Source organism: Haliotis rufescens, unplaced genomic scaffold, assembly GCF_023055435.1.
Source record: "Haliotis rufescens isolate VD_foot unplaced genomic scaffold, xgHalRufe1.0.p SCAF_139, whole genome shotgun sequence".
NCBI classification, from domain to species: Eukaryota; Metazoa; Mollusca; class Gastropoda; order Lepetellida; family Haliotidae; genus Haliotis; species Haliotis rufescens.
Window position 1 is genome coordinate 375,222 of NW_025963823.1, and position 26,637 is coordinate 401,858.

At 41.8% G+C, this 26,637-nt stretch overlaps 1 protein-coding gene across 3 annotated transcripts; it reads right to left on the bottom strand.

Moving 5' to 3' along the window:
* Nucleotides 1-4,044: 4,044 nt before the first annotated feature.
* Nucleotides 4,045-26,055, bottom strand: LOC125379113. 3 transcript variants are annotated; one of them, XM_048395048.1, is made up of 9 exons: nucleotides 25,923-26,055; nucleotides 24,973-25,068; nucleotides 21,193-21,309; nucleotides 15,978-16,984; nucleotides 13,661-13,710; nucleotides 11,866-11,943; nucleotides 7,736-7,798; nucleotides 6,536-6,678; nucleotides 4,045-4,204 (listed from the first exon to the last, which is right to left on the bottom strand). In XM_048395048.1, the coding sequence occupies exons 3-9, from the start codon at nucleotides 21,193-21,195 to the stop codon at nucleotides 4,100-4,102; spliced, it is 1,449 nt and encodes a 482-aa protein (XP_048251005.1). In that variant the 5' UTR covers nucleotides 21,196-21,309; nucleotides 24,973-25,068; nucleotides 25,923-26,055; the 3' UTR covers nucleotides 4,045-4,099. The 3 variants fall into 3 exon arrangements, with proteins under 3 accessions (XP_048251005.1, XP_048251003.1, XP_048251004.1); XM_048395046.1 differs by lacking the exons at nucleotides 24,973-25,068; nucleotides 25,923-26,055 and adding an exon at nucleotides 24,025-24,146; XM_048395047.1 differs by lacking the exons at nucleotides 11,866-11,943; nucleotides 24,973-25,068; nucleotides 25,923-26,055 and adding an exon at nucleotides 24,025-24,146.
* Between the last annotated feature and the right edge of the window lie 582 nt (nucleotides 26,056-26,637).

Consider the following 26,637-nt stretch of genomic DNA (forward strand, 5'->3'; position numbering starts at 1 on the left):
TGACTGTGGTTGTGCAGAAAACAGTCTCAGTAGCAGGTATCTAAGAGAAGATAACTCCAGTCTCCTCTTCTCACTGGCCAATAGAGTACTGTTATCATAACTCAGGCATTCTGCCCAAAGTTCCAAAGGGGAGTCACTCAAGAAATACAACAGCACACCAAATCAAATCGTTGGGAACACTTCACCTGAATCAAATTATCACAATCTAAGCACAATGAATTTTAATGATATATAACAAACAATGCACTTGAGTACATCATGTGCACATTAGATCACCCTCAAACTTAGGTCATCAAACTTTTGATACTCAATATCAATGTGATTACAGTGTTCGAAATCAAGTCCAGGGAGCCTTGTCATACAAAACACTAACATTCAAACGTAAAAGATTTTGGGGGTGCCCTGCATTCAAATAAATCAGGGATGGAAATTAACAAAGAACATCTCCTATCCCGAAGTGATCACATTCAGCAATTGCCCCCAAAATGTCTGAAATTCTTAGGATTCGTAGTCCTGATAATGGCTTCGACATTTACCATGCCTCCAACACGGGTACCGCTAACTTCCATCTCCGCAACACACATGTACCAAGGAAGAAGAGCTCCAACACGGGTACCGCTAACTTCCATCTCCGCAACACACATGTACCAAGGAAGAAGACCTCCAACACGGGTACCGCTAACTTCCATCTCCGCAAGACACATGTACCAAGGAAGAAGAGCTCCAACACGGGTACCGCTAACTTCCATCTCCACAACACACATGTACCAAGGAAGAAGACCTCCAACACGGGTACCGCTAACTTCCATCTCCGCAACACACATGTACCAAGGAAGAAGACCTCAAGGGCCGACGGTTCCCTTAATTCCCAACACTGAATAATGATGTGAGTTGTATCTACCTTAAGACCAATGATTGCTATACCTTGAAAGTCTATTGCACGATTAAGTACATGTAAAAACAGTACAAATAAAGCACTTTCTGTTACCACTGGTTACCACATTCTATTGTGACTCATACATGACAATAAAGAGTAAAGTGTTCCAGTGTATCCAAGCACCATTGACCATTTCTCGGGCTACATCTCGTTAAAAGTCACAGATTTTCAACACGCTGGAGTATTGGAGTATTTAGCATCAACTGGTCCAGTTCGTCTGAATGTACGCTCATATGACAATAGTCATGAGACATTCCTGTGACGTCTGGTATTATGTGATCAGCCACTGAGAAATAGACTCCAGAGTAGTGCACTAGGCATCATATCCAAACTAAGGCATCACAGTTAAAGAACGGATACAGATGCTTAAAGAGCATCTTGTGCAGACCCAGTAAGTTGGACTAAGTCTTTAAGGCCATGTGTAAGTCTAAACTGCTGGGTAAAAGAAAGTACCAGTATACAGCCATGTTTGATAGTGGCTAAATATGAGTGAGCGAGTGAGTGAGTGAGTGAGAAAGTGAGTGAGTGAGTGAGTGAGTGAGTGAGTGAGTGAGTGAGTGAGTTGGGTTTAACGCCGCTTTTAACAGTATTCCAGTTATATCATGACGTGTCAGCTTAATGTGGGAGGAAAGCCCAAAGTGATGCAGGTCTCAGACGTTTACCACTTCAGTGAAACCCACGAGCACGGGTATGGTCCTGACAAACCTAGACACATAATCAGGGCGAACCGGGATTCGAACCCACAATCATAGGTTTCTGGCGTGCCCACGGAACACAGTTCTGCACAGCGAATCGCGGCGCCTTAGACGACTGGGCCCCCCTGCTAAATATGAAACAAACAAGATGGTTATTCGATGATGATGCATTTGATGCAGATATCATAGTTGTGTCCTGGACCTCAGTTTGCAGTGTTTCGGTGACTGTTTCAGCCTAGTGAGGTTTTGATGTCTCTAAATTGTAGGTCAAATCCCATTTTCATGTGTACACTTTCTTTTGCCCAGCAGTTTATTAACTCAAACTTTATAATGAAGATGAATCTGGCAGTTTAGGATGACTGAGTTACAAAGAAATACTGTTTCAAAACTGACACTGACTACATCCAGACTGGAAATGTTTATAAGACCACGATGGAAACTCCCCTTTAAGTAACAGACACTTAAGGAATAACTAGCTATCAGAGGTACGAAGTACTTTCAGAATTAGTTATGGAATGACAGGTAACCAGACATTCTGGAGGAACTACCTTGAGGCTTCAGTCAACATCACAATAATGATGGCAGTGTTCAAAATTAAGAATGAAAGTCAAAAGGTCCTCGTCATAACCCTAATGTTAACAGTTAGATATCTAGGGGTAGGAGTGGAACGATATATCAAACTATCGATATATAGCAATACAATCACAAGATTGAAACATAATCAGGGCTAAACGGGATTCAAACCCACAATCATAGGTTTCCGGCGTGCCCAAGGGACGCAACTCTGCACAGCGAATCGCGGCGCCTTAGACGACTGGGCCACCCGTGCCCCCGTATTGTAATGAAGGCCTGAGAGAAGTGATCTGTCAAAACTTACAGCTGTTGCCAATTGTTTCTCTGATGTTCACACAAGCGGGGTAAAGGGATTGTATATATTCTTTTAGAAGTGATTTTCTGACACATTGCTCAAACATCCTAAGATTTTTTTTTAACTTTACTGGTGTTAAACTAAGAGTGTTTATAAGATTTCTATTTTTTCAAATACAAAGTTATCAAAAACTAAACTATTTTTTCAATTCAAACATATCAATATTGCCAACTTTAAATTCATGTGCAGCCACTTTTTTTCATGTTCCCGTGATTTAGCTCGAAACAAAAACCTTTGAGAGAACAATTCTATATCATTATCAAATTTAAAAAAAAGTTCTTTAGAACATTTTGGATGACAATCAGTCAATGTTCTGTAAAATAAACCAATCTTATAAACTCTATTCAAAACAACAGTAAAATTTCCAGACAGCCGGCATTGCCAACGGACACCATCTTGAGAGGGCAGAATGCCTATTACGTACAACCTAGGTCTGTCTTAAAGCTCCTTGTTGAGAACCCAGTTGGCAAAACAGCAATCTTTAAAACCAAATAAGTTACATTTGTCTTCTAGCAAGGGTGCGGTATTATCGGTAAATTGAGGTTTATTCTTTCCACGATACGTATCACAATATCATTTTATTATGTTTGATATATAGGGTGTTTGTCATGTATTTTTTACTAAATACCTTCGCTGTCCTGCAGCATGCATCAGGTGCCCCAAGATGTCTGTGTATTTATTGACTGAGTAAACATCATGTTGTACCAGCACCTGTTCCATTTATGAACTTTAATTTACACCTTAATGTATTAGAATGCTTCTGAATTCAAAATTTAGAGTTAAACAATATATTGTGAAACGTATCGCAATACGGCCTTGTGCATAGGAAAATATTGTGATACACTTTTAAACTTCCCATCCCTATCCTATCCCATCCCATCCCATCCCTATCTTCCAGCATATTTCAAAACTGAACCGCTGAGATCTCCTGATGCACCAGCTATCAGGATGTTACCCTAGATCCCGGTTGCCACTTTCCCTGGAAAAATTACAACACACAAATCTCTGTTAAAAAATTCGACCCTTACTATCCAATGACATTATAAGGCAGTGCTTTCAATGCAGAACGGTAAAGGGAAAAGAGGGTATTCCTCATCTTCGAAGCGCAATCATAAGAAACTTAGAGTCCAGTCAATTTCTGTTTTCAAATGGTTGCTGATGTGTTATATGGACAGTGGCCCGCCCATCTAACCTATCAAAGGCCAGATCTAGAATCATCCCTGCCCTTGCAATATTAAAATCAGATATTGAAAAAAAAAAGCCACACCACAATTCGTATCTACGGTGAAAATACAAATTCAGCAACATTCATAATTAGCCTATTGTGACAGTAACCATGGTAACAAGCAGCAAAACAATTTCAATAATCGATGAGTATTTATCGAGCCTGCTTTCTGCATTAGCAAGAAGCATCAATGACTGAGCTTTGATTGAAGATTATCTGTGATGTATTTTTGTATCTGTGACCTTTTGCTCTCTGACCCCTGTGACCTTTTGCTCTCTGACCCCTGTGACCTTTGGTCTCCTGACCTCTGCGACCTAACCACAACCACAGTGAAACTGCTTTGTTGAGTCTTTGACGTCGTCATAGCGACAACCAGCACACACAGTATGGAACCATTTGTCACAGTCATCACACTGGACCTGAAATGTAAAACATGAACAATAAAAACAGTGAGCTGAAATAATGATATTTTATGCTACTTCAAACAGTATTGAAATTATGTCACAGTGAGTCAGCTTCGTGCAGGAGGAAAGCCTTCAAAGTGTTGTTTGTTTGTTGATTAACGCTTGATTCAGCAATATTCCAGCTAGATGGCGTCAGTCCGTAAATAATCGAGTCAGGAACAGACAATCTAGTGATTGACATCATGAGCATCGATCCACTCAATTGGGACACAATGACATGTATCAACCAAGTCAGCATGCCTGATCACCTGATCCCGTTAGTCGCCTCTTACGAGAAGCATTGTCGCCTTTAATGGCAAGCATGGGTTGCTGAAGACCTTCCCTACCCCGGATCTTCGCGGGCAGCAAAAGTTTAGCAACTCATAGGTGTTTGCTTGAGGTCACGAGTGAGTGAGTGAGTGAGTGAGTGAGTGAGTGAGTGAGTGAGTGAGTGAGAGTGAATATGGTTTTACGCCGCTTTAAAGGGCAAGTTCACACGGAAATGAACCTATTTTTCTTGTACTTTTTCCACATTCAAAGTGTTAACATAGAAGTGTCATAGACAAAAATATAAAAATATCACAATTAATTAACATATTTTTCGCATTAAAACGATTTATATTTTTCACATTTACCAAGTGTTCTATTTCCACAACAAAAACACCATGGCTTATGCCCCTTGCAATATGACGTCATTGGTGCCAATTGATAAACATTATGACATCATCATGCTTTGTTAGAGCCGCTTCACGTGGTGTAGGTCCAGGTGTGTGATTCTAGCGTCTCAGTTGCCAGCCAGCATAGTGTTATGCTGAGTCACCACTGCGCCGGAGTGTGTCGTAGGCCATGTTGTTTTACCGCAAACTGGTACCGTATATCGCTGTGTATAAGGCGAGTTTTTCGTACCTAAAATGAGGGGGCTAAGAAGGGGGGTCGTCTTATACACGGGGTCGAAGATCTCACATTTTTTTCCACTGGCGATGTCAACCGGCGTCCGATAGCCAGCCCAGCATTTGACAATAAAACTTCGCAATCGCATTTCGTCCTAAATAACTGTTCCAATAACTATTTCCATACATAAACATGATTTGTATCTCTTTTCCTTGCATAAAGTTTAATAATTTCTGCAAATAAAGTTGAAATGACCCTCTCCTCGATGCAGATTGTCAAACCAGCTGACACGGTAAAACAATCAACATCCGTGATTAGAGAGCCGGAAGTACCGGTAATCATTTGCATATTGCACATGTGACCTAACATGTGATAACCGGTGAAGCTGAAATCAATTCCCGCTGTTTTTACAGTTGTATGAACAAGTGTTGGAGACGGTGTGTACAAGTGATTGTGGAATAAACACGCTGAATGTGAAGCAAACATAAGCCTAGTTAGTTACAACATAGTTAATTGGCGATTAAATTACTCACCATTGTCTCTTATATGTTATTACTTCATAAATGAATTTTATTTTACGGGCACCAATTTGGTGTCGTCCCGTGTAAACACAAAATGGCGACGTGTGCCGGAGTTACACATGCGACCTATCATTGTAGAAAAAAAACAAAGCAAGATAAACATATTTTTATTGCATATATAAGGTTTGTGTGCGCACTTGTGATGTCCGTGTGCGAAATACGCATCAGTCGGAAAGCGCACATTAAATCTCCAAAGTAACTAACTTACTAATTTGTGATGTCCGTGTGCGAAATACGCTACAGTCGGCAAGAGCACGTTAAATTTTCTATATCAGTCAGACTTTTGATGTGCTTCATTCCAGGTCGCCTTATACACGGAGTATAGGATTTTGGGTTGATTTTTAAGGCGTGTACAGGGGGGTCGTCTTATACGTGGGGTCGCCTTATACACAGCGATATACGGTACTTGATATCTTTTGCGTTGAGAATAGACAGGGACCCAGTTGAATTGGCACCAATTACGTCATAATCTAAGGGGGATAACTCAGGCCTGTTTAGCTCGAAAAACGAAGGCCTCATAACGGCATATCATTTTCACACTATTGTGAGCTTCCTACGTTCACTGTGAAAAAAATGAGTGTATATTTTCAAACACAGATACTAATTAATTCTAAAATTGCGTTTTGTTTAGAAAAAGAAAGAAAGTGATTTTTGCGTGTACACTTCCCCTTTAAGCAATAATCCAGCAATATCACGGCGGGGGACATCAGAAATGGGCTTCACACATTGTACCCAAGGGACCCCCCACCCTTTTGTAAGTGAAAGTATAACCCTGTACTCCCTGTTTTGACAGCCCACCTGGTCCTGAGATGCCAAGGAGTGACGGACCACCTACCCATTGCACCCTGCGGTCTCTGGGCTTGCTGCAGTCAGGGGCTGCACAGGTCTCTTCCTCATACCACTCCACGCCATCCTCCAGTTTCTCGTCATCTGTCAGTCTCACCCGCGTCCTCTTGGTGCGTGGCGCGAAACGCCTTGCTGGAAAGACAAGGCCGATTAATCTGTAAGCACTGTCAGATCTACATCAAACTGAATGCTGTGGGAATAGAGATAGGAATAACAGTATCAAACCAATGACACATAAAGATGGTTACGGGGATTTTTACTATGATGTACAGGTAAGTGGGGAATAAAGCACTTTATCATCAAAAACTGGCTCCCAAAGGAGATATCCCTTGGGTGAGATCAAGCGATATCTACATTGAATCAGACAATCCAGTGATTGACATCACGAGCCTCGATCCACACAATTGGGATACGATGACATGCATCAACCAAGACAGCGAGCCTGACCACCCGATCCTGTTAGCCGCCTCTTACGACAAGCATAGTTGCCTTTATGACAAGCATGGATTGCTGAAGATATGTTCTGCCCCGAATCTACCCGGGTTTAGGGAACACGACAAAATCAGTAAAACAAGAAAATAGACTGGTCTGGTTTATAATCTTTTTGTGATAATCATTCATCAACACTTTCACCATCGTTCACAGGTCATCCATCTCCAGAGAACACATACGGGAAGTAGCCGCTGGTCTCGACCAACAAACCAAGCCATGGCCTGGTTCCTCCTGGAGGGAAACCCTGTCACACCAATCGGCACTCAGATTACATCGCACAAACGGCAATATTTCTAACGCAACATGTGATACAGTGTGGCATCCATCTACTCCCCATGTTGCTTCAAGCAATGGTTGGGTTCGCCCAAAAGTCATGCACGTTCATTGAGCACAATCGACTTGCACTAGTTACCACACAGCAAAGCTGCCGTATGTATTCACGGTGTATGAAGTGAGTGAGTGAGTTTGGTTTTACACCGCTTTTAGCAATATTCCAGCAATATCACGGCGGGGGACACCAGAAATGGGCTTCACACATTGTACCCATGTCAGGAATTGAACCCGGGTCTTCGGCATGACGAGGGAACGCTTAAACCACTAGGCTACCCGACAGCCCCCGGTGTATGAAGGAACATACAGCATACACAAACTAGTGAAGTATTGACGATGATCAAGTTTGTGCCCGATGCATCCATACCTTTCCTCCTCTTGTTGGGGTTGGAGCCTGGCTGACCACTGGTCCTGGTGTCTGATGATTTGCCTGAAACAGGAGAACACATTACACCACAGGAACATCACAGGAATATCACAGGAACATCACAGGAATATCACAGGAATATCAGTCAGTGAGGCAGACATGTCCCTGATCAAACTGTCCACTCTCCTACAAGAGTTCCATGCGGCCAGCGACATGAGACAATGTCACATCTTACACACTCCATTCAAAATATTGCATATGTTTTCTGTTTACACATATAGATAAAGATGTCATCGAATATTGAATTTTCATTGAGACAATATCCCAAAGCGTGAAAAACAATTTCCATTTGCATATTTATCCTTTCTATCAATTGGATGTACGGCTCCATGCACTGGTATCGAAGCCCCACGGAGAGCTAGCGATACGGCCAATTTGATGATTAAAGATATCTTGTTATGCACCTCGGTGTTGCAGTTGCAGTTGCAGTAGCACATCTTTAAAATTGTGAAGCGCACCAAAATGCTTTTTTATTTTTTTAAATTTCAGGATAAGTTTGTGTGTTTACAAATCAAGAGATGTCTGGTCACATGATATGCAAATTAGCCTGTGGCAGTGGTGTGATGCTACAGACTGTTATCAATGTTCTACATGTATTTTGTGAATATGGCAACGTGAGCTGTATCAGGCCAGACATTGAAAGCTTGATAAATAGTCAACAAACATGAAAATATGAATGTTCTTCTATTCTTTTTATCAAAACATAATGATCCTATCAACATCACTAGTATTGTAACAAAAACAATTATCTTCCACTTTAAAGTTTACAAACATCAGTCCAGTTTATAGTGAGTGAGTATGGTTTAACGCCGCTTTTAGCAATATTCCAGCAATATCACGACAGGGGACACCAGAATGGGCTTCACACATTGTACCCATGTCGGGAATCAAACCCGGGTCTTCGGTGTGACGAGCGAACGCTTTAACCACTGGGCTACCCGACCGCCCCTGTCCAGCTTATAAAGGAGTTTACTCAATTCTATAATTTAATAAAGTACACTGTCAATATAATAAAGTACACTGTCAACGTCACCTGTAAAAGAGATAACTTTTAAACTAAGCAGACCTTTCGCCAATTCTAAATATAAAATATTCATAACAGGTACTAAATATCATGAATATAGCCTTGGAAAGTGTAGCCTTGCTGGTATGACCAACTCAAATGACGGCAGTATTTTGTTCCGATTATGAACATGCTTTAGGACAAGCTCTCTGATTGGTTGTTCAGAGGATCACATAGCCAATTGCACAACATATTGTAAAAAGTCATGGCAGACTCTCTATCCACTGGACCATGAGACGGTCACAAGCACATTTACAAGTCTCTCTTAATATAAGAATTTTTGTTTTGTAAAAACATCTTAATCTCTATACAGTATGTCATAAAATGATACATCATGTTATTTTAGGGAGGCACAGACATAACGGAGGATAATATTTGGTTTTACAATATTTGATGTGTTTTTTTATACGAACTATAAATGGAAATTGTAAAACAAATAATAAATAAATACAAAAACACACAAAAAAATCCCTATCTATCGTACCTACATACCCTAATTTTAAAACTGCTATTATCAGAACAACAAAATTTCTTCCGTGTGGCCTAAATAGCAAAAGACACGAGTTGACAACCTGGTCTTTGTGCGTACAAAGTTTCATGAAAGAAACAGATGGATGGACAGACAGACAGGCTACTTACTATATCCCCCCCATATTACATACTAGGGATATAATACACATATATCATGTATATATCACTAACCCTACTCCTGTCAAGTTCCCAGCAATTTTCATTCTCTTTCTGGAGTGTAAATAATAAATGGTAACGACATTGCATTGCAAAGTCTCTGAATTCCCCAAAACACTAAAATATTTTTTGCATGCATAAAACAGTCAACGGAAACATCATATCAGAATAATCAATAATGGAAATGAGGACATGAAATCCTTTGACATTTTACAACAGAGACAGGACTGAACAGAAAGCTTCACAAATGCATATTTTCGCTCACTTCAATAATCTCAAATATCTGTTTTAAATACAATAACCTCACATTGTGATGATATAAATCCTTGCATTCAACTTTGATCTTTGAAATAAGCAGTGCAAAACTGGATTTGAACACACAATTATGGTGAGGTGAGGTGAAATTGGGTTTAACGTCGCGTCCAAGATTATTGCACTTACATAGCGATGTGCATGTACGTGTGTGTGTTTGTGTGGCTGCTTGTACTAGTCTGGACTGATGCTGATTTATAGTGCTAGCTCACTGAGATACCATGCCGCAGTTTAACATGAATACCCCACTCAGACACAGTATACTGACTCCGAGCCGACCAGTCCTTGTTTTAGCCCCTTAATGCCGAGCACCAGACAGGGTAACAACAAGTATCATCTTTTAATGTCTTTTGGTATGATGCGGTCGGGGATCGAACCCTGGACCTTCCGCTCTCCAGGCAGATGCTCTACCATTAGACCCAATTATGCCTGAGGGACATGGCCTAAGATGACTTGCCCCCACTCACACGTACTTTTGTAAGGGCATACCACGACAGACCTCAGAAACCTATATTCAGCCCTAAATCTGTGTGTACTATGTGGATTAACACAGCACTCTGCAATAAAACAGATCGGATGAGAGACATTGTTTGTTTTTTGTTTAACGCCACATTCAGGTGGAGTCAGCAATATTCCAGCTATGTGACGGCAGTCTGCAAATAGTCGAGTCTGGAACAGACAATCCAGTGATTGACATCATGAGCATCGATCTACACAATTGGGATACGATAACATGCCTCATCCGTCCAATCCCATAAGTCGCCTCTTATGACAAGAATAGTTGCCTGTTACGGTAAGCATGGGTTGCTGAAGACCTATTCTACCCCGGATCTTCATGGGTCTGTAAATAATCGACTCAGGACCAGGCAATCAATGATTGATGTGAGCGATGATCCACAATGCCCGTGGATGATGACATGTTTTTATTGTTTGTTTGTTTGTTGTTTAACAAGGCACTCAGCAATATTCCAGCTATATGACGGCAGTCTGTAAATAATCAAGTCTGGACCAGACAATCCAGTAAGTAATATCATAAGCATCGATCCACGCCATTGGGATACGATGACATGCATCAACCAAGTCACTGAGCCCGATCACTGCCTCTTGCAGACAGCATATATCATTATTCCAGCTACCCGGTATATGACAGTGGCCTGTAAATAATAGAGTCTGGACCAGACAATCCTGTGATTGTGATATTGTGACCAACAAGCCATGCCATGAGTCAATCCATTTGGTTGCCTCTTATATTCTGGAAGGTAATTTAAGGTACAGATGTTTACTACAATATCTGGCCCTGTGACGCAGGGGTAGCATTATGCAGATGGCTGTTACAATGAATGCTGGTTCCACCCGTGACGAACAAGTCTGGTTGTTGATGAAATATAGTGATAGCTAAATAGACAGATTTTTTATTCATGCACCGATTATCTTTAAATGTAATATCCAGTTATGGATGACTGTTTAATAATCTCATACCAACTTTGACTGAAATAGGTCCATTAGTTTTTCAGATATTGTAGTAAACATCGGTACCTTAAATTACCTTCCAGACTTATACAATCAGCATAAGTTGCTGGGGACCTGTTCAAGCCTATATGACATGGCCAATATTAAGGAAGTGGATTTCTTCTTCAGTTTTATTTGATTGCATTGAGTGTGATCCTAAAATAACTCTGACAGTAATTAAGCAAATCTGAACTCTTTAATAAAATTATTCTGTGTGTTAAATGAAACATTGCATGCAAAACAGTTAACAAGGGTAAGGTCAACACAGTTAACAAGAGTAAGGTCAACAAAGTTACCAGGGTCAAGGTCAACAAAGACAACATGGTCAAGGTCATCAAAGTTAACATGGTCAAGGTCAACAAAGTTACCAGGGTCAAGGTCAACAAAGTTAACATGCTAAGGTCAACAAAGTTAACATGCTAAGGTCAACAAAATTACCAGGGTCAAGGTCAACAAAGTTAACAGGGTCAAGGTCAACAAAGTTACCAAGGTCAAGTACCGGTCTTATTATCGTCTGCACTGAGTGACCCCAACAAACTGGACACTTGCACATGGAGAAACTGGAGACATCGCTCTCCTTCAAGGAACAGAAATGTTATGACAAACAGCAAGGGAGAAAATTATGGATGCTTTCAGCAACACCATGACAGGGAATTATTTCCTTATAACTATGTGGGAATCAAACCCTGATCTTCCATGATGTCAAGCAAACACCTCACCATAATGAGTCCTGTTTTAATTAATCGATTAAGTTGCTAAGCTTACATTTCAAGCAAACATGAAGCAGGGAGTTGACATTTTTAAATCAAAATAAACATGTGATGGTGTTTTCATGCGTACATGTACACAGATATGCAGGTTATCATGCTTAAGTGGAGTTCTGCACCTGGCAAAATCTAATCTCGCTACTTGACAATACACTTCGTCAGATCCAAAGATGAGATTAACATTTGATGAGAAAGACAAATATCCTACATACCGTATTCGACGTAATAAGCGCCCAGGGTGCTCTCAAAATTAGAAATAGTGGGCTCTTATTGGAATATCATTCTGGTAAAAAAAACACAGTTTATGCTGACAGCCTGAAATATTTATATACGACAGATATATTTTTCCAGAATTTATTGCCCATAATTAGGGGTGCATATAACACACAAGTGCGTATAATAATAATAAATAAGTCTTGTGTACATTGATCAATCGGAAAGGGGTGCTATTTATAGGATTGTTCACTGGCCAATATATTAGCAAATATCGCCGTGGGCGCTTATTTGAACGGGACGCTTATTACGTCTAATACGTATCTTCAGGGGTCTTAAAGATTTCAGGGTAACAAGGCTTCCCTGTATTAAGTATGTTGGTGTGTTCCTAGGCCAAAAGAAAATATGTTTCCCTCCTCCTCTCTCCTCCCCACCCCCACCCCCTATATCCTGGTGTTGTCCATGTCACATTCCACTGGTGTACATATGTCGCACTTCATATGAGTGAGTGAGTGAGTGAGTTGGGTTTTACGCCGCTTTTAACAGTATTCCAGTTATATCACGGCGTGTCAGCTTAATGTGGGAGGAAAGCCCAAAGTGATGCAGGTCTCAGACGTTTACCACTTCGGTGAAACCCACGGGCACGGGTATGGTGCTGACAAACCTAGAAACATAATCGGGGCGAACCGGGATTCGAACCCACAATCATAGGTTTCTGGCGTCTGCACAGCGAATTGCGGCGCCTTAGACGACTGGGCCACCCGTGCCCCCCCTTCACTCAGAGATGTCAAGTGAGGTGAGGTGAGGTGAGGTGGGGTTTAATGTCGCATCCAAGATCATTGCACTTTTATAGCGACGTGCATGCACACGTATGTGCGTGGGTGTGTCTGCTTGTACTACCCTGGACTGATGCCGATTTATAGTGCTATCCAGCGGTAGAAACTAACATTTTTGGTCCACTTGTCCTTATAATGATAATATATAGCAAAACCCTTAAAAATGGCAAATTTCTACTTGTCCTTATGACACCTTAACTACTAGACAGTTTGACTAGTGCCAATTTCTAACTCTGCTATCTCACTGAGATACCATGCCACACCTTAACATGAATATCCCACTCAGACACAGCATACTGACTCCTAGCGGCCCTTTAATGCCGAACAGGTACCATCTTTTAACGTCTTTTGGTATGACACGGCCGGGGATTAAACCCTCATTGAACATGGGGGTTTATTACAGCAAATATGGTACCTGCATGACCTGGATGAGCTGAAATAGGAAGCACACACATATTGAGGGAGCTGTCATACTTACTATCACTGTCCTCACTGAACATAGAGTTGGTTTCACCGTCGTGGTCCTTCCTGCAATGGAAGAGAGGTACCTGGTCAAATTAATAATGGACAACCAAAATATCCCCTTACACTTGCCCTGGATTCCTAGAGACTGATCATATGGCTCCAGTGAGTACCATATACATGATATAACTTGTCAATTTTCTCGGTTAATTTTACGCCCTGAATAATCATTACATGCCCATGATATGGGTTTGAAATTGAGAGGGTCCATGGGTCCATGAGGAATGTTACAATAGTATTTGAATCAGGGAACCCCTAAATCTTCATCTTTTAGCAAGAGCGAGCGAGTTGGGTTTAATGTCACTTGGAACAATATTTCACTTATATCACAAGGTGTCAACTTGATGTGGGAGTAATGCCCAATGTGAGTGAGTAAGTGAGTTGGGTTTAATGTCACTTGGAACAATATTTCACTTATATCACAAGGTGTCAACTTGATGTGGGAGTAATGCCCAATGTGAGTGAGTAAGCGAGTTGGGTTTAATGTCACTTGGAACAATATTTCACTTATATCACAAGGTGTCAACTTGATGTGGGAGTAATGCCCAATGTGAGTGAGTAAGTGAGTTGGGTTTAATGTCACTTGGAACAATATTTCACTTATATCACAAGGTGTCAACTTGATGTGGGAGTAATGCCCAATGTGAGTGAGTAAGTGAGTTGGGTTTAATGTCACTTGGAACAATATTTCACTTATATCACAAGGTGTCAACTTGATGTGGGAGTAATGCCCAATGTGAGTGAGCGAGCGAGTTGGGTTTAATGTCCCTTGGAACAATATTTCACTTATATCACAAGGTGTCAACTTGATGTGGGAGTAATGCCCAATGTGAGTGAGTAAGCGAGTTGGGTTTAATGTCACTTGGAACAATATTTCACTTATATCACAAGGTGTCAACTTGATGTGGGAGTAATGCCCAATGTGAGTGAGCGAGCGAGTTGGGTTTAATGTCACTTGGAACAATATTTCACTTATATCACAAGGTGTCAACTTGATGTGGGAGTAATGCCCAATGTGAGTGAGTAAGTGAGTTGGGTTTAATGTCACTTGGAACAATATTTCACTTATATCACAAGGTGTCAACTTGATGTGGGAGTAATGCCCAATGTGAGTGAGTAAGCGAGTTGGGTTTAATGTCACTTGGAACAATATTTCACTTATATCACAAGGTGTCAACTTGATGTGGGAGTAATGCCCAATGTGAGTGAGTAAGTGAGTTGGGTTTAATGTCACTTGGAACAATATTTCACTTATATCACAAGGTGTCAACTTGATGTGGGAGTAATGCCCAATGTGAGTGAGTAAGTGAGTTGGGTTTAATGTCACTTGGAACAATATTTCACTTATATCACAAGGTGTCAACTTGATGTGGGAGTAATGCCCAATGTGAGTGAGTAAGTGAGTTGGGTTTAATGTCACTTGGAACAATATTTCACTTATATCACAAGGTGTCAACTTGATGTGGGAGTAATGCCCAATGTGAGCGAGCGAGCGAGTTGGGTTTAATGTCACTTGGATCAATATTTCACTTATATCACAAGGTGTCAACTTGATGTGGGAGTAATGCCCAATGTGAGTGAGTAAGTGAGTTGGGTTTAATGTCACTTGGAACAATATTTCACTTATATCACAAGGTGTCAACTTGATGTGGGAGTAATGCCCAATGTGAGTGAGTAAGTGAGTTGGGTTTAATGTCACTTGGAACAATATTTCACTTATATCACAAGGTGTCAGCTTGATGTGGGAGTAATGCCCAATGTGAGCGAGTAAGTGAGTTGGGTTTAATGTCACTTGGAACAATATTTCACTTATATCACAAGGTGTCAACTTGATGTGGGAGTAATGCCCAATGTGAGCGAGTAAGTGAGTTGGGTTTAATGTCACTTGGAACAATATTTCACTTATATCACAAGGTGTCAACTTGATGTGGGAGTAATGCCCAATGTGAGTGAGTAAGTGAGTTGGGTTTAATGTCACTTGGAACAATATTTCACTTATATCACAAGGTGTCAGCTTGATGTGGGAGTAATGCCCAATGTGAGTGAGTAAGTGAGTTTTGGGCAATATTCCAGCAATATCACGGCGGGGGACACCAGAAATGGGCTTGTACCCATATCAGGAATCAAACTCGGGTCTTCGGCGAGACCTGTATACATGGTATACAGATACCTGTATTACAATATATTGCAAAACGAGTATGTTGCCAATGCACAATGGTGACATAACACCCTGGACTAGAGAGGATGATTCGTTGGGTGTCATAGCTACTTACCTGAAGTTAGAGTTCTGTACAGCATCAGTGAAAAACGATTGTCCAAAGGCAAGAGTCTCATTGTTTGTGAGGGTGTCACACGACCCATCTTGTTGGTGAATGACTGGATTATGAGATTGGTCGTAGGACTCGCCCATGGGACTAGGTGCGGAGCTATCTTTCATGGCGTCATCGTTACTGTCGGACATAATACTCCAGATATTCCGACCCCCCTTGCCATCCCCATCACACTCATCGTAACTACTGGAACTCTTAGCACTGTTCGGTCGGGAATTGCACTTCCGTTTTGTATTCGCTGGCCCTTTCATTTCACTCATTTCCAAACTTGCATCAACCTGTTTACAAGGCGACACATCCTCAGTTCTTGCGACAGGCACGTCTGAGCCATTTTCATCTTCACTTTTGTTAAAGTCACAGTGGTCACTTAAATTTGATTTGGTTTGGAATGTCTCGCGTTCCCCTTGAACGTCTTTGACAAAAGCCTTAGGACTGTCCACCTCTTCATCTTGACTAGATGCTTCTCCTGAATTCCCATTGGTTAACACAGGACTTTTGCATTGATTTGATTGGTCGACTTCACTTACGTTACCACAGTTACCCTCAGAACATTCAGTGTGACTTTCGGCTGAATCTGCTGCTCCAAGAATCTCCACTTCTTCCATGAAATCTGGCACTTCGGGTGTTGACGCACTTTTCTGCACATGACACACTTTGGGGGTTGGACAATCAGTACTTACATTTTTCAATCTACCACTTTCTAAATCGTTTTCTTCCCCTCTTGTGACAGGTATGGTTGGGCTGGCTGGCAGTGTGTGTTCCTGAATGGTGGGAGATCTACACGTTCGTAAAGCACCCTGTTTGTCCAACGTGTCACAACACTCGCTGCGGTCGTACTCCGGCGAGGAGGGCAGTTTGCGGGTGCCACAACACGTCCTGGTTTGGTGGTACTCCACACTGTCCAGGCCCTGGTGCTTGGGCAGCTCATGGCGCTTCTGGAACTTCTCAAACTACAAACAGGTCAAGATCGGGTGAGTGAGTGAGTGAGTTGGCTTTAACGCCGCTTTTAACATTATTCCAGTTATATCGTGGCGTGTTAGCTTAATGTGGGAGGAAAGCCCGAAGTGATGCAGGTCTCAGACGTTTACCACTTCGGTGAAACCCACGAGCACGGGTATGGTGCTGACAAACCTAGAAACATAATCGGGCGAACCGGGATTCGAACCCACAATCATAGGTTTCTGGCATGCCCAAGGGACGCAACTCTGCACAGCAAATCGCGGCGCCTTAGACGACTGGGCAACCCGTGCCCCCCAAGATCGGGTGAGAGTGTGTGAGTATGGTTTTACGCCGCTTTTAGCAATATTCCAGCAATATCACGGCAGGGGACACAAGAAATGGGCTTCACACATTGTACCCATGTTGGGATTTGATCCCGGGTCTTCGGCGTGACGATCGAACGCTCTAACCACTAGGCTACCCGACTGCCCCAGATCGGGTGTGAGACATTGTTTGAATGTTGTTTAACGCCACACTCAGACGAAGTTAGCAATATTCCAGCTAATATGGTGGTGGTCGGTAAATAATCAAATCTGGACCAGACAATCCGGTGATTGACATCATAAGCATTGCGATATGATGACATGCATCAACCAAGTCAGCGAGTCCTGTTAGTCGCCTCTTCCATCAAGCAAGGATGGATGAATGTAACATCTACAAATAGGTCAAGGTTGGATGAGAGACAAGGATGGATGAATGTAACATGTCTACAAATAGGTCACAGTTGGATGAGAGACAAGGATGAATGAATGTAACATCTACAAATAGGTCAAGGTTGGATGAGAGACAAGGATGGATGAATGTAACATGTCTACAAATAGGTCACAGTTGGATGAGAGACAAGGATGGATGAATGTCACATCTACAAATAGGTCAAGGTTGGATGAGAGACAAGGATGGATGAATGTAACATCTACAAATAGGTCAAGGTTGGATGAGAGACAAGGATGGATGAATGTAACATATCTACAAATAGGTCAAGGTTGGATGAGAAACAAGGAAGAATGAATGATGACATGGACCCCGTAACTTTCAGGATTAATTATAACACTACAATGATGACATATTACAAGTTATAGCGTCAAAACCTATAAAATACTGGTCTCGTTCTCAGACAATTATAAGTAACCTTTAGGAAAGCTATGAATCAATCATAACATCATAAAACAGGAAATTTTAAAGATCTTAATCATGTGCTGTCAACCTTCAACTGAATACTGGTGTCAGATCTCTGATCGGCTGACATAAAATAAGCATTATTCTGTATCTATACTTCTGGTTTTAACTATCTGTACATTAGAGTGAGTGAGTCAGGTTTTACACCGCTTTTAGCAATATCCCAGCAATATCACGGCGAGGGACACCAGAAATGGGCTTCACACATTGTACCCATGTCAGGAATTGAACCCAGGCCCTTGGCATGATGAGTGAGTGAGTGAGTATTGTTTTACGCCGCTTTTAGCAATATTCCAGCAATATCACGGCAGGTGACACCAGAAATGGGCTTCACACATTGTACCTATGTCGGGAATTGAACCCAGGCCCTTGGCATGATGAGTGAGTGAGTGAGTATGGTTTTACGCCGCTTTTAGCAATATTCCATTAATATCACGGCGGGGGACACCAGAAATGGGCTTCACACATTATACCCATGTCGGGAATCGAACCCGGTCTTCGGCGTGACGAGCGAACGCTTTAACCACTAGGCTACCCGACCGCCCCCTTGGCATGATGAGCGAACGCTTTAACCACCAGGCTACCCCACCGCCCCCTTGGCATGACAAGCGAACGCTTTAACCACTAGGCTACCCGACCGCCCCCTTGGCATGACAAGCGAACGCTTTAACCACCAGGCTACCCCACCGCCCCCCTCTTTATATCAGGAGATAGGTCGTGGTCAACATTTCAGTTTTACAGCAAGAAGTCCACTGTTCTCATGGTTAAGTTAACCATATTTTCTTGAGTATAGTGCGCAGCCAAGAATAATGCGCATCCCCCTCTAGCGGATTCAGTAGTTTGGAGAAAAAAAATTCAAATATTATGCGCAGAAAAAATTATACTGCACCCCTTCAGCGAATTCCGGTAAACGAACGGGTGATGAGAAACTTGGTAAGTACAAATTTGAAATTAGAGATAAACAAGTATTTGTCACAGAAGTGACGAAATATCCCCCGCCTGTATATACACCATAGTTCCAAATATTAAGACAATCCTGCGATTAGTTCTTGAGATATCGCGGCAACACCGTTTTCCAACTCCAAAAGCAGATTTACCTGCTGTGACCTTGAAAATGGGCTCAAGGTCACCAAAACCGACTGGTGTCTGCGGAGTCTGTATATACACCATAGTTCCAAATATGAAAACAATCCAGTGTTTAGTTCTTGAGATATCGCGGCAACAAACAGGTGGGACGTACGGACGGACGGACGTACGGACGGACGTACGGACGTACGGACGGTCGTGAATACTATATCCCCCACTTCGCGCTTTCGCGCGGCAGGGGATAAAAAATCACCAGACATGTTGATTTACCGTTTAAATTGTATTTTTTGTTCTGCTAGGCATTGTTTTACGTCAAGGGATTAAGATTACCTTGTGTATTTTCTCGTAAACTAAGCCGGAAACAACAATCAGCTGTACACACGGTTTCTTGGAATCTACCGGTGATCCGGTCAAGATACACCCAATGATATAACTTTACAGGATGCAGGTTTTTTTTAAAAAAGAGTGTGCACTATACTCAAGAAAATATGGTATATGTTGCTGTTGTCCGCAAAAATAACGTGAGGCGAGGTAAGGTGAGCCGAGGTGAGCCAAGGTGAGGTGAGGTGAGCCGAAGTGAGGTAAGGTGAGGTGAGCCAAGGTGAGCCGAAGTGAGGTAAGGTGAGGTGAGCCAAGGTGAGCCGAGGTGAGGTGGGCCAAGGTGAGCCAAGGTGAGGTGAACCAAAGTGAGGTAAAGTGAGGTGAGGTGAAAGGGGTCATGTTCAAGATAATGCACTCAGGACAGACACATTTAGTTTCATGTTTTGAACAGAGAGTGTGAGTATAGTTTTACGCCACTTTCAGCAATAATCCAGCAATATCACAACGAGGAACACAAGAAATGGGCTTCACACATTGTACCCATGTCAGGAACTGAACCCAGGTCTCTGGCGTGACGAGTGAACGCTTTAACCACTATGCCAGCCACCCTACTGACCTATTGACCTCCAGACAGGGCAAGCATACCCTAAACCAGGGCAATATTTTAGCATCTCCTTTTAAAATTTATAAAGTTTAATGTTTTCAGGTACCATCACCATTGCTGTAACTAAACTTTATATATGACCCGTGAAGATTCCGGGGTAGAATAGGTCTTCAGCAACCCATGCTTGCCATAAAAGGTGACTTTGCTTGTCGTAAAAGGCGACTAACGGGATCGGGTGGTCAGGCTCGCTGACTTGATTGATGCATGTCATCAATCCCAATGGCGTGGATCGATGCTCATGATGTCAATCACTGGATTGTCTGGTCCAGACTCGATTATATACAGACTGCCGTCATATAGCTGGAATATTGCTGAGTGTGGCGTTAAACAACAAACCAACCAACCAACTAAACTTTATGCACCCCTCATGGTATTACTGTACGATAAACAATGACCTCAAGTTGTTTTTTTATCGTATTTAACATATTAACATTATTTACAACCTCCCTAAGGGTGTTAATAAAATGGACAGGCTTTAAAAATATTAACCCCTATTGATATAATGATGACTCCCTGAATACAATCCCAAATCAGAAAGGTTGGACAAGTCCATTTTATGAAATGGGGGGTTGTGTCATTTCCTGAATATTCTAACAAATCACACATAAATTTTTCTCCTATTACATAGAGCTGTATCTCGTCCACTTGTGGATGCGATCGTTCGGCCATTGTGTTTTTCTGCATTGCACAGCCCAGCTATATCTAAGGGACCAATTACTACTCTCCAAAAAATAATGTCATCCAATTTATGACGTCCACAAGTCGCAGGTGTGTGCTCGAATCTCCATACATGATGTAATAAAAGAACAATGTTATTATCGTGAAACACACCAAGCCTCCTTCTTCATTGTTCTTTGCGATTTATCGCGTAGCTATTTTATATCTTCTGATACACTGGAATGTTCTACTCACCATAAACTGGAACTCGGAGTGAAGCTGGCGAGAGTACTGGCCCGGCTCGATCTTGTAACCATTTGTGTGTCCGAAAGTGATCTTGTCACCCTCGGTAAGAATACTTGATCCCTTGATCTGTGAAACAGAAACATGGAAAACCAACTGTTTTACGACTGATTGTACACCATCTGTTTCAGGTCCTGCCATTAATGGTTTGACATACCAGACATCCTGACGCCATTGTGTGAGTGTGAGTTGGGTTTAACGCCGCTTTTAACAGTATTCCGGTTACATCTCTGCGTATCAGCTTCATGTGGGAGGAAAGCCTGAAGTGATGCAGGTCTCAGACGTTTACAACTTCGGTGAAACCCACGAGCACGGGCATGGTGCTGACAAACCTAGAAACATAATCGGGGCGAACTGGGATTCGAACCCACAATCATAGGTTTCTGGCGTGCCCAAGGGACGCAACTCTCCACAGCGAATCGTGGTGCCTTAGACGACTGGGCCACCCATGCCCCCCTTGACATCATTGACGAGTGAGTACGGTTTTACGATGCCGTCACCCATATTGCTGGTAGAGAAAAGGTCATCATCAACCCTTGCTTGCCGTAAAAGGCGACTATGCTTGTCATAAGAGGCGACAAACGGGATTGGGTGGTCAGGCTCGCTGACTTGGTGGGCGCATGTCATCGTGTCCCAATTGCGTAGATCGATGCTCATGATGTCAATCACCGGATTGTCTGGTCTAGGCTTGATTATTTAGACAGCCGTCATATAGCTGGAATATTGGTGACTGCGGTGTAAACAACTACAGAGCTCCAGATAAGCTGCGATCTGCATAAAATATGCATCAGAAATGCAGAAATACGCAGTAAAATAAAATCCAAGCGTATCAAATAGGCAATGATCATTTCAGATATGCTACAAAAATAAAACTTGTGCGTATCATCAAAATATTGTGAAGTAACCCTGCATATTCGTTTAGCAAATCAGCAACTTATTTGGAAATTATAAACGGGCATTCCGTCAACCTTGCCAAACTCCATGATGACAGTTACATCATGATCATTTGCCATCACACTTTCTTGTGGAAGTATCATGGTATTTTTGAGTCCTATAAAGCTCTCGAACCAACACGACACCTGTTTGCAGGGACTAGATGAATAGTATTTTTAAATATTTAACTTAAATACCCACATGTGTAAAAACTACTGGGTAACAGAAATTTGAATACCCAGATATAATTACTGATACCCAATGATCTTAAAATGCATGGGTAAAATACCCACAACACCAAAAGCTTATCTGGAGCTCTGCAACTAACAAGCAAGCAAACACCGACAACATATAGCAGTACCACCCAAAATGTTAGAAATTCTACCATGTCTACAAGATTATGTAGATACCTTAAACATTAGCTAAACGGGAACGGGCTAGTGCTAATTTCCGTTAGGGCTGCAACGACACAGGAAGGTCATGATACGATACGCATCTCGATATTCTGATCACGATACGATACGTACCTCGATACGCAGTGATATAAAAACAAGACTTAAAGCATGTCAAGATTGAACCTTTCATGATTTTGGAACAGTCAGCATTATTTTATAATAACAAGACTACTGAAGATGTTAAGCTTCAAAGTGGAACTTTTTCTAACTTTCCTTCAAAACAATTCAAAGTTCAAACACCAGAAAATAATTATTGTATTTCACCAGTGATACAACTTTAAAGAATTTGTATGCAATGGTCCAAGAAATTGTAACTGAAATTATTGTTTTATCAGGAATAATATATTCCAATATCTTGTTATTTTAGTTGCAGCTTTTACAAAATATATTTAATATAATTATAACCCTAAGCTAGGCAGCTGATTGCTATTGCCAGTTATTATTTTTCACATGGAACCAGTTTGACAAGTCACCATCAAGGTTCCCGCGCACGTGATCGCGAGAACTACGTGTTGACATAGAATCGTCAAACTATAACAAATATGAATTTTAACGAGTCAAAGTATGGCATTTATGATATATGTATCCATTCTCTGTCAACTAAAGTTCGTTTCAAGGAGTCAATAGTGGTAATCCGACCATGGTTGCTGTTAATAACGGTGAGCAGTGCCATCTTCCTAATTGAAACAATATTAAAAGGTATTTTTTAATAAAATTAATGAAATAAGTTACAAACATAAGTCCAGATATACAAAGAACACTTTTTATAGCCAGACTGTGTAATTTCATGATTAATTTGCGTACTTCAGTATGGATTTGTTGACATGGTATACCCAACACAATGAGCACAACTTATTGACAGCCAAAGAAAGAAAAATAAACCATAATTACTATGCACATGTAAATGTTAATGCCCTGATATCATAGAAATAAAATACAAAATGAATTTCATGTAAATTTTTAAGTAAGGTAGATCTATGTGATTTTTCGTGGGAGGGAGACATGGTTATGTGACATTGGCAGGCCTTTACAGCAGCAATGGAATAAAGACAAAGAACTTGGTCAATGAGTGGATCATATTGAATAAACATAATAAAGACAGGTGTTTTTGTTGGAAATACTTCGGTTTGTTTACACTGTTCGGGCATGGTCAGTGTGTGAAGGTACGCACTTATAATACATACAAGAATACAGGAAGCGCGCTGCCTGCTTCCTCGCCACACAAACACTTGGCATGTGCAGCAGAGGGCAGCAAAGACAGGTGACAATGTCTTGGAAGGCTGTAAATGGCCAAGGCATGTGTGATAGTTTCAAGCGTGCCTCATCCCTATTTGACAGAATGGCAGCTCCATGCGAGACATATAAACTGTCAATTGAAATATATACATGAACTTACGACTGTCCCTGACCAGCAATGGAGATGCCACGAGACAGAATGTTGGAGTAGTGATGCCAGCCACAAGTAACATGCCACCATGGCCAGCTGATTGAGATAAACAAGGACCCTTGTGATCTTTCCTGTGATTGGTGCTTGCTGCTTCCGGTTAAGGAAAGGTGGGTGATTGGCTAGACTTGCTCCAAGTCTCTACTGAATGAGAAAGGCGGGGATTGACACCAAGCACAAGTTACATTTGTTGTTAGGGACATGGCGCGATTTTCCATAAATGACTTTAGATCAAGTAAAAGAGATAGCTAACCCATGCCCTTCTACATAACTAACCCTAATGATCGTAAAGGGGTGCTTGATCGTAAAGGGGTACCTAACCCTAATGATCGTAAAGGGGTACCTAACCCTAATGATCGTAATGGGGTGCTTGATCGTAAAGGGGTACCTAACCCTAATGATCGTAAAGGGGTGCTTGATCGGAAAGGGCTAAATAGAAAGTTGTGGTTAGCCTATGTTTGGATTGGAACACAGACCTGTGAAGTGAGAGCCACAATCGACAGCCTGAGTCAATTAGTGCCAAATCAGCTGGTCCCAGTAAAGTGCATCGACAGTTACTCCTTCACCATTGCTGTAATATACACAAAAAAGGAACTGTCGCGTAAATCTATTTTGGGATTATCTAGACTTGCTCGGAGGCCCATATTCTGCCTCAAGTCTGCGGCAAATAATTGTACAAATTCCCAATTTGAATGTAAAATTTCCCAATTCCTCAGAAAGTACGAAAATCTTACATTACAAAATTCAAATTTTGAACTATATCCCAATGTTTACCCAATTTGCCTGCCAATTCTAGATACATCCTTGCTATTATAGGAGCGGTGAGCTTGATACCACAAATACAGCACACCACATGACAAATATTATCGAGAACAATGAGACCAAGGTAAAATCACCTACCTTTCACAATCTTCCATTAAGCAGAAAATATCAGGGGCTGTGGTAAGTTGTGTCAGGAGATTATGTTGGTGGTCACGGAGGCATCTTGGAGAGGGTCTGCAACAATGTCCAACACAATGAGCACAAGTGATTCACAGACCACTCTCAATGCTCTGATACTTTGGAAACCAACAAAACCATGAATTTCTTTGAAATTTAGATATAAAGGTTTTAATAAAGATGTCACTTTGGTTCATGATACTGGGATAATTACAGAACTGTTACCATGGTTTCAATCAAGTGGTAACACAAGGAGACTAATGTCAACAATATTATTGACTTTTACCTTAGGTAATGTGCATATTGAAGAAAAGCAGATGTTAAAGGTAATAGTCAATGATACAATGAACTTGGCAGGATGGGGGGGGGGGGGGGGAGGGGGGAGGGGAGAGGGGGAGGGGGGAAGGAGAGAGGGAGGGAGGGAGCCAGGGAGCCAGGAGGGGGACATCAGTTCGGCAGGCCGGTACCACAGCAATGGAATAAAGACAAAGAACCTGATCAGTCAAAGGAGCATAATGAATGTATACTCATCATAAAGGGATGTGTGTTTTTTTAAGGAAATACGGTAGTTGAATACTTAGGTTTGTTTACATTGAGGGACGTGATGAAGTTGATTAATGATAATAAATTGCAGTTCTTCTGTCGGATGAAATACGGTAGCTGTATACTCTGTTATAGGGCTTGGTCAGTGTGTGAAGGTACGCATTTATCACCCATACACGAATACAGAAAGCCCCCTGCCTGCTTCTTTGCCACGAAAACACTTGCAATTTGCACCAGAGAGCGGCAAAAACAGGTGACATTTTCTGTGATGAAAGAAAAACTTGGAACATGCTTCGTCCCTGGTTGACAGAATGGCCGCTCTGTGCGGGAAATAAAAGATGTGGAGTGAAATATATGAATGAATTTACCTTCAGATGCATGTGCATAATCGTCCCCTCCCTCGATGGAGATGCGACGAGAGCGAGCGAGCGAGCACCTTGGGTGTGTTGATGCCAGCCTGCCACAATCAGATACGTGAGCCGCCATGGTCAGCGATTGCGGAAATGACGGCCTTGGCATTAGTGATCTCGCTTGTGATTGGTGCTTTGCCGCTTCCTTCCGGGTGTATAAACTGCGTTTTTTGGCGGTCGGTGCAGTGGCCAGATGCTCTCGGTGTAGCCGGTGGCCTTTGAGTGGCTTGGTACCGTCTGGCTAAACTGCGTTTCTTGGCGGTCGGTGCAGTGGCCAGATGCTCTCCGTGTAGCCGGTGTAGTCACGTGTTGGATTTGCATGAAAAGTGGAAAGAAGTAGAAAAAAGTGGAACTAGTGTACGATGAATAAAAACTATTCCCAATTTTAGAAAAAATAAGTATAACTATGCAATAATTTGTTTTAGAGACAACAGAAGATGTGAATGTGAAGGCAGCGTTAGAAATTAGCACTAGTCCTGTAGTCCTTGCCAAACTGCCCAATGGTAAAGGTATGCAAAGTACAAGTAGAAATTGGCCCATTTTAAGGGTTTTGCTATATGTTATCATTATAAGGACTAGTGGACTAAAACTGTTATTTTCTAACCCTGTGAAGGTAAAGTAATGAGGAGTATAAAAGGTGCAGACGAGGTGTAAGATGTATAAATGGTGACAA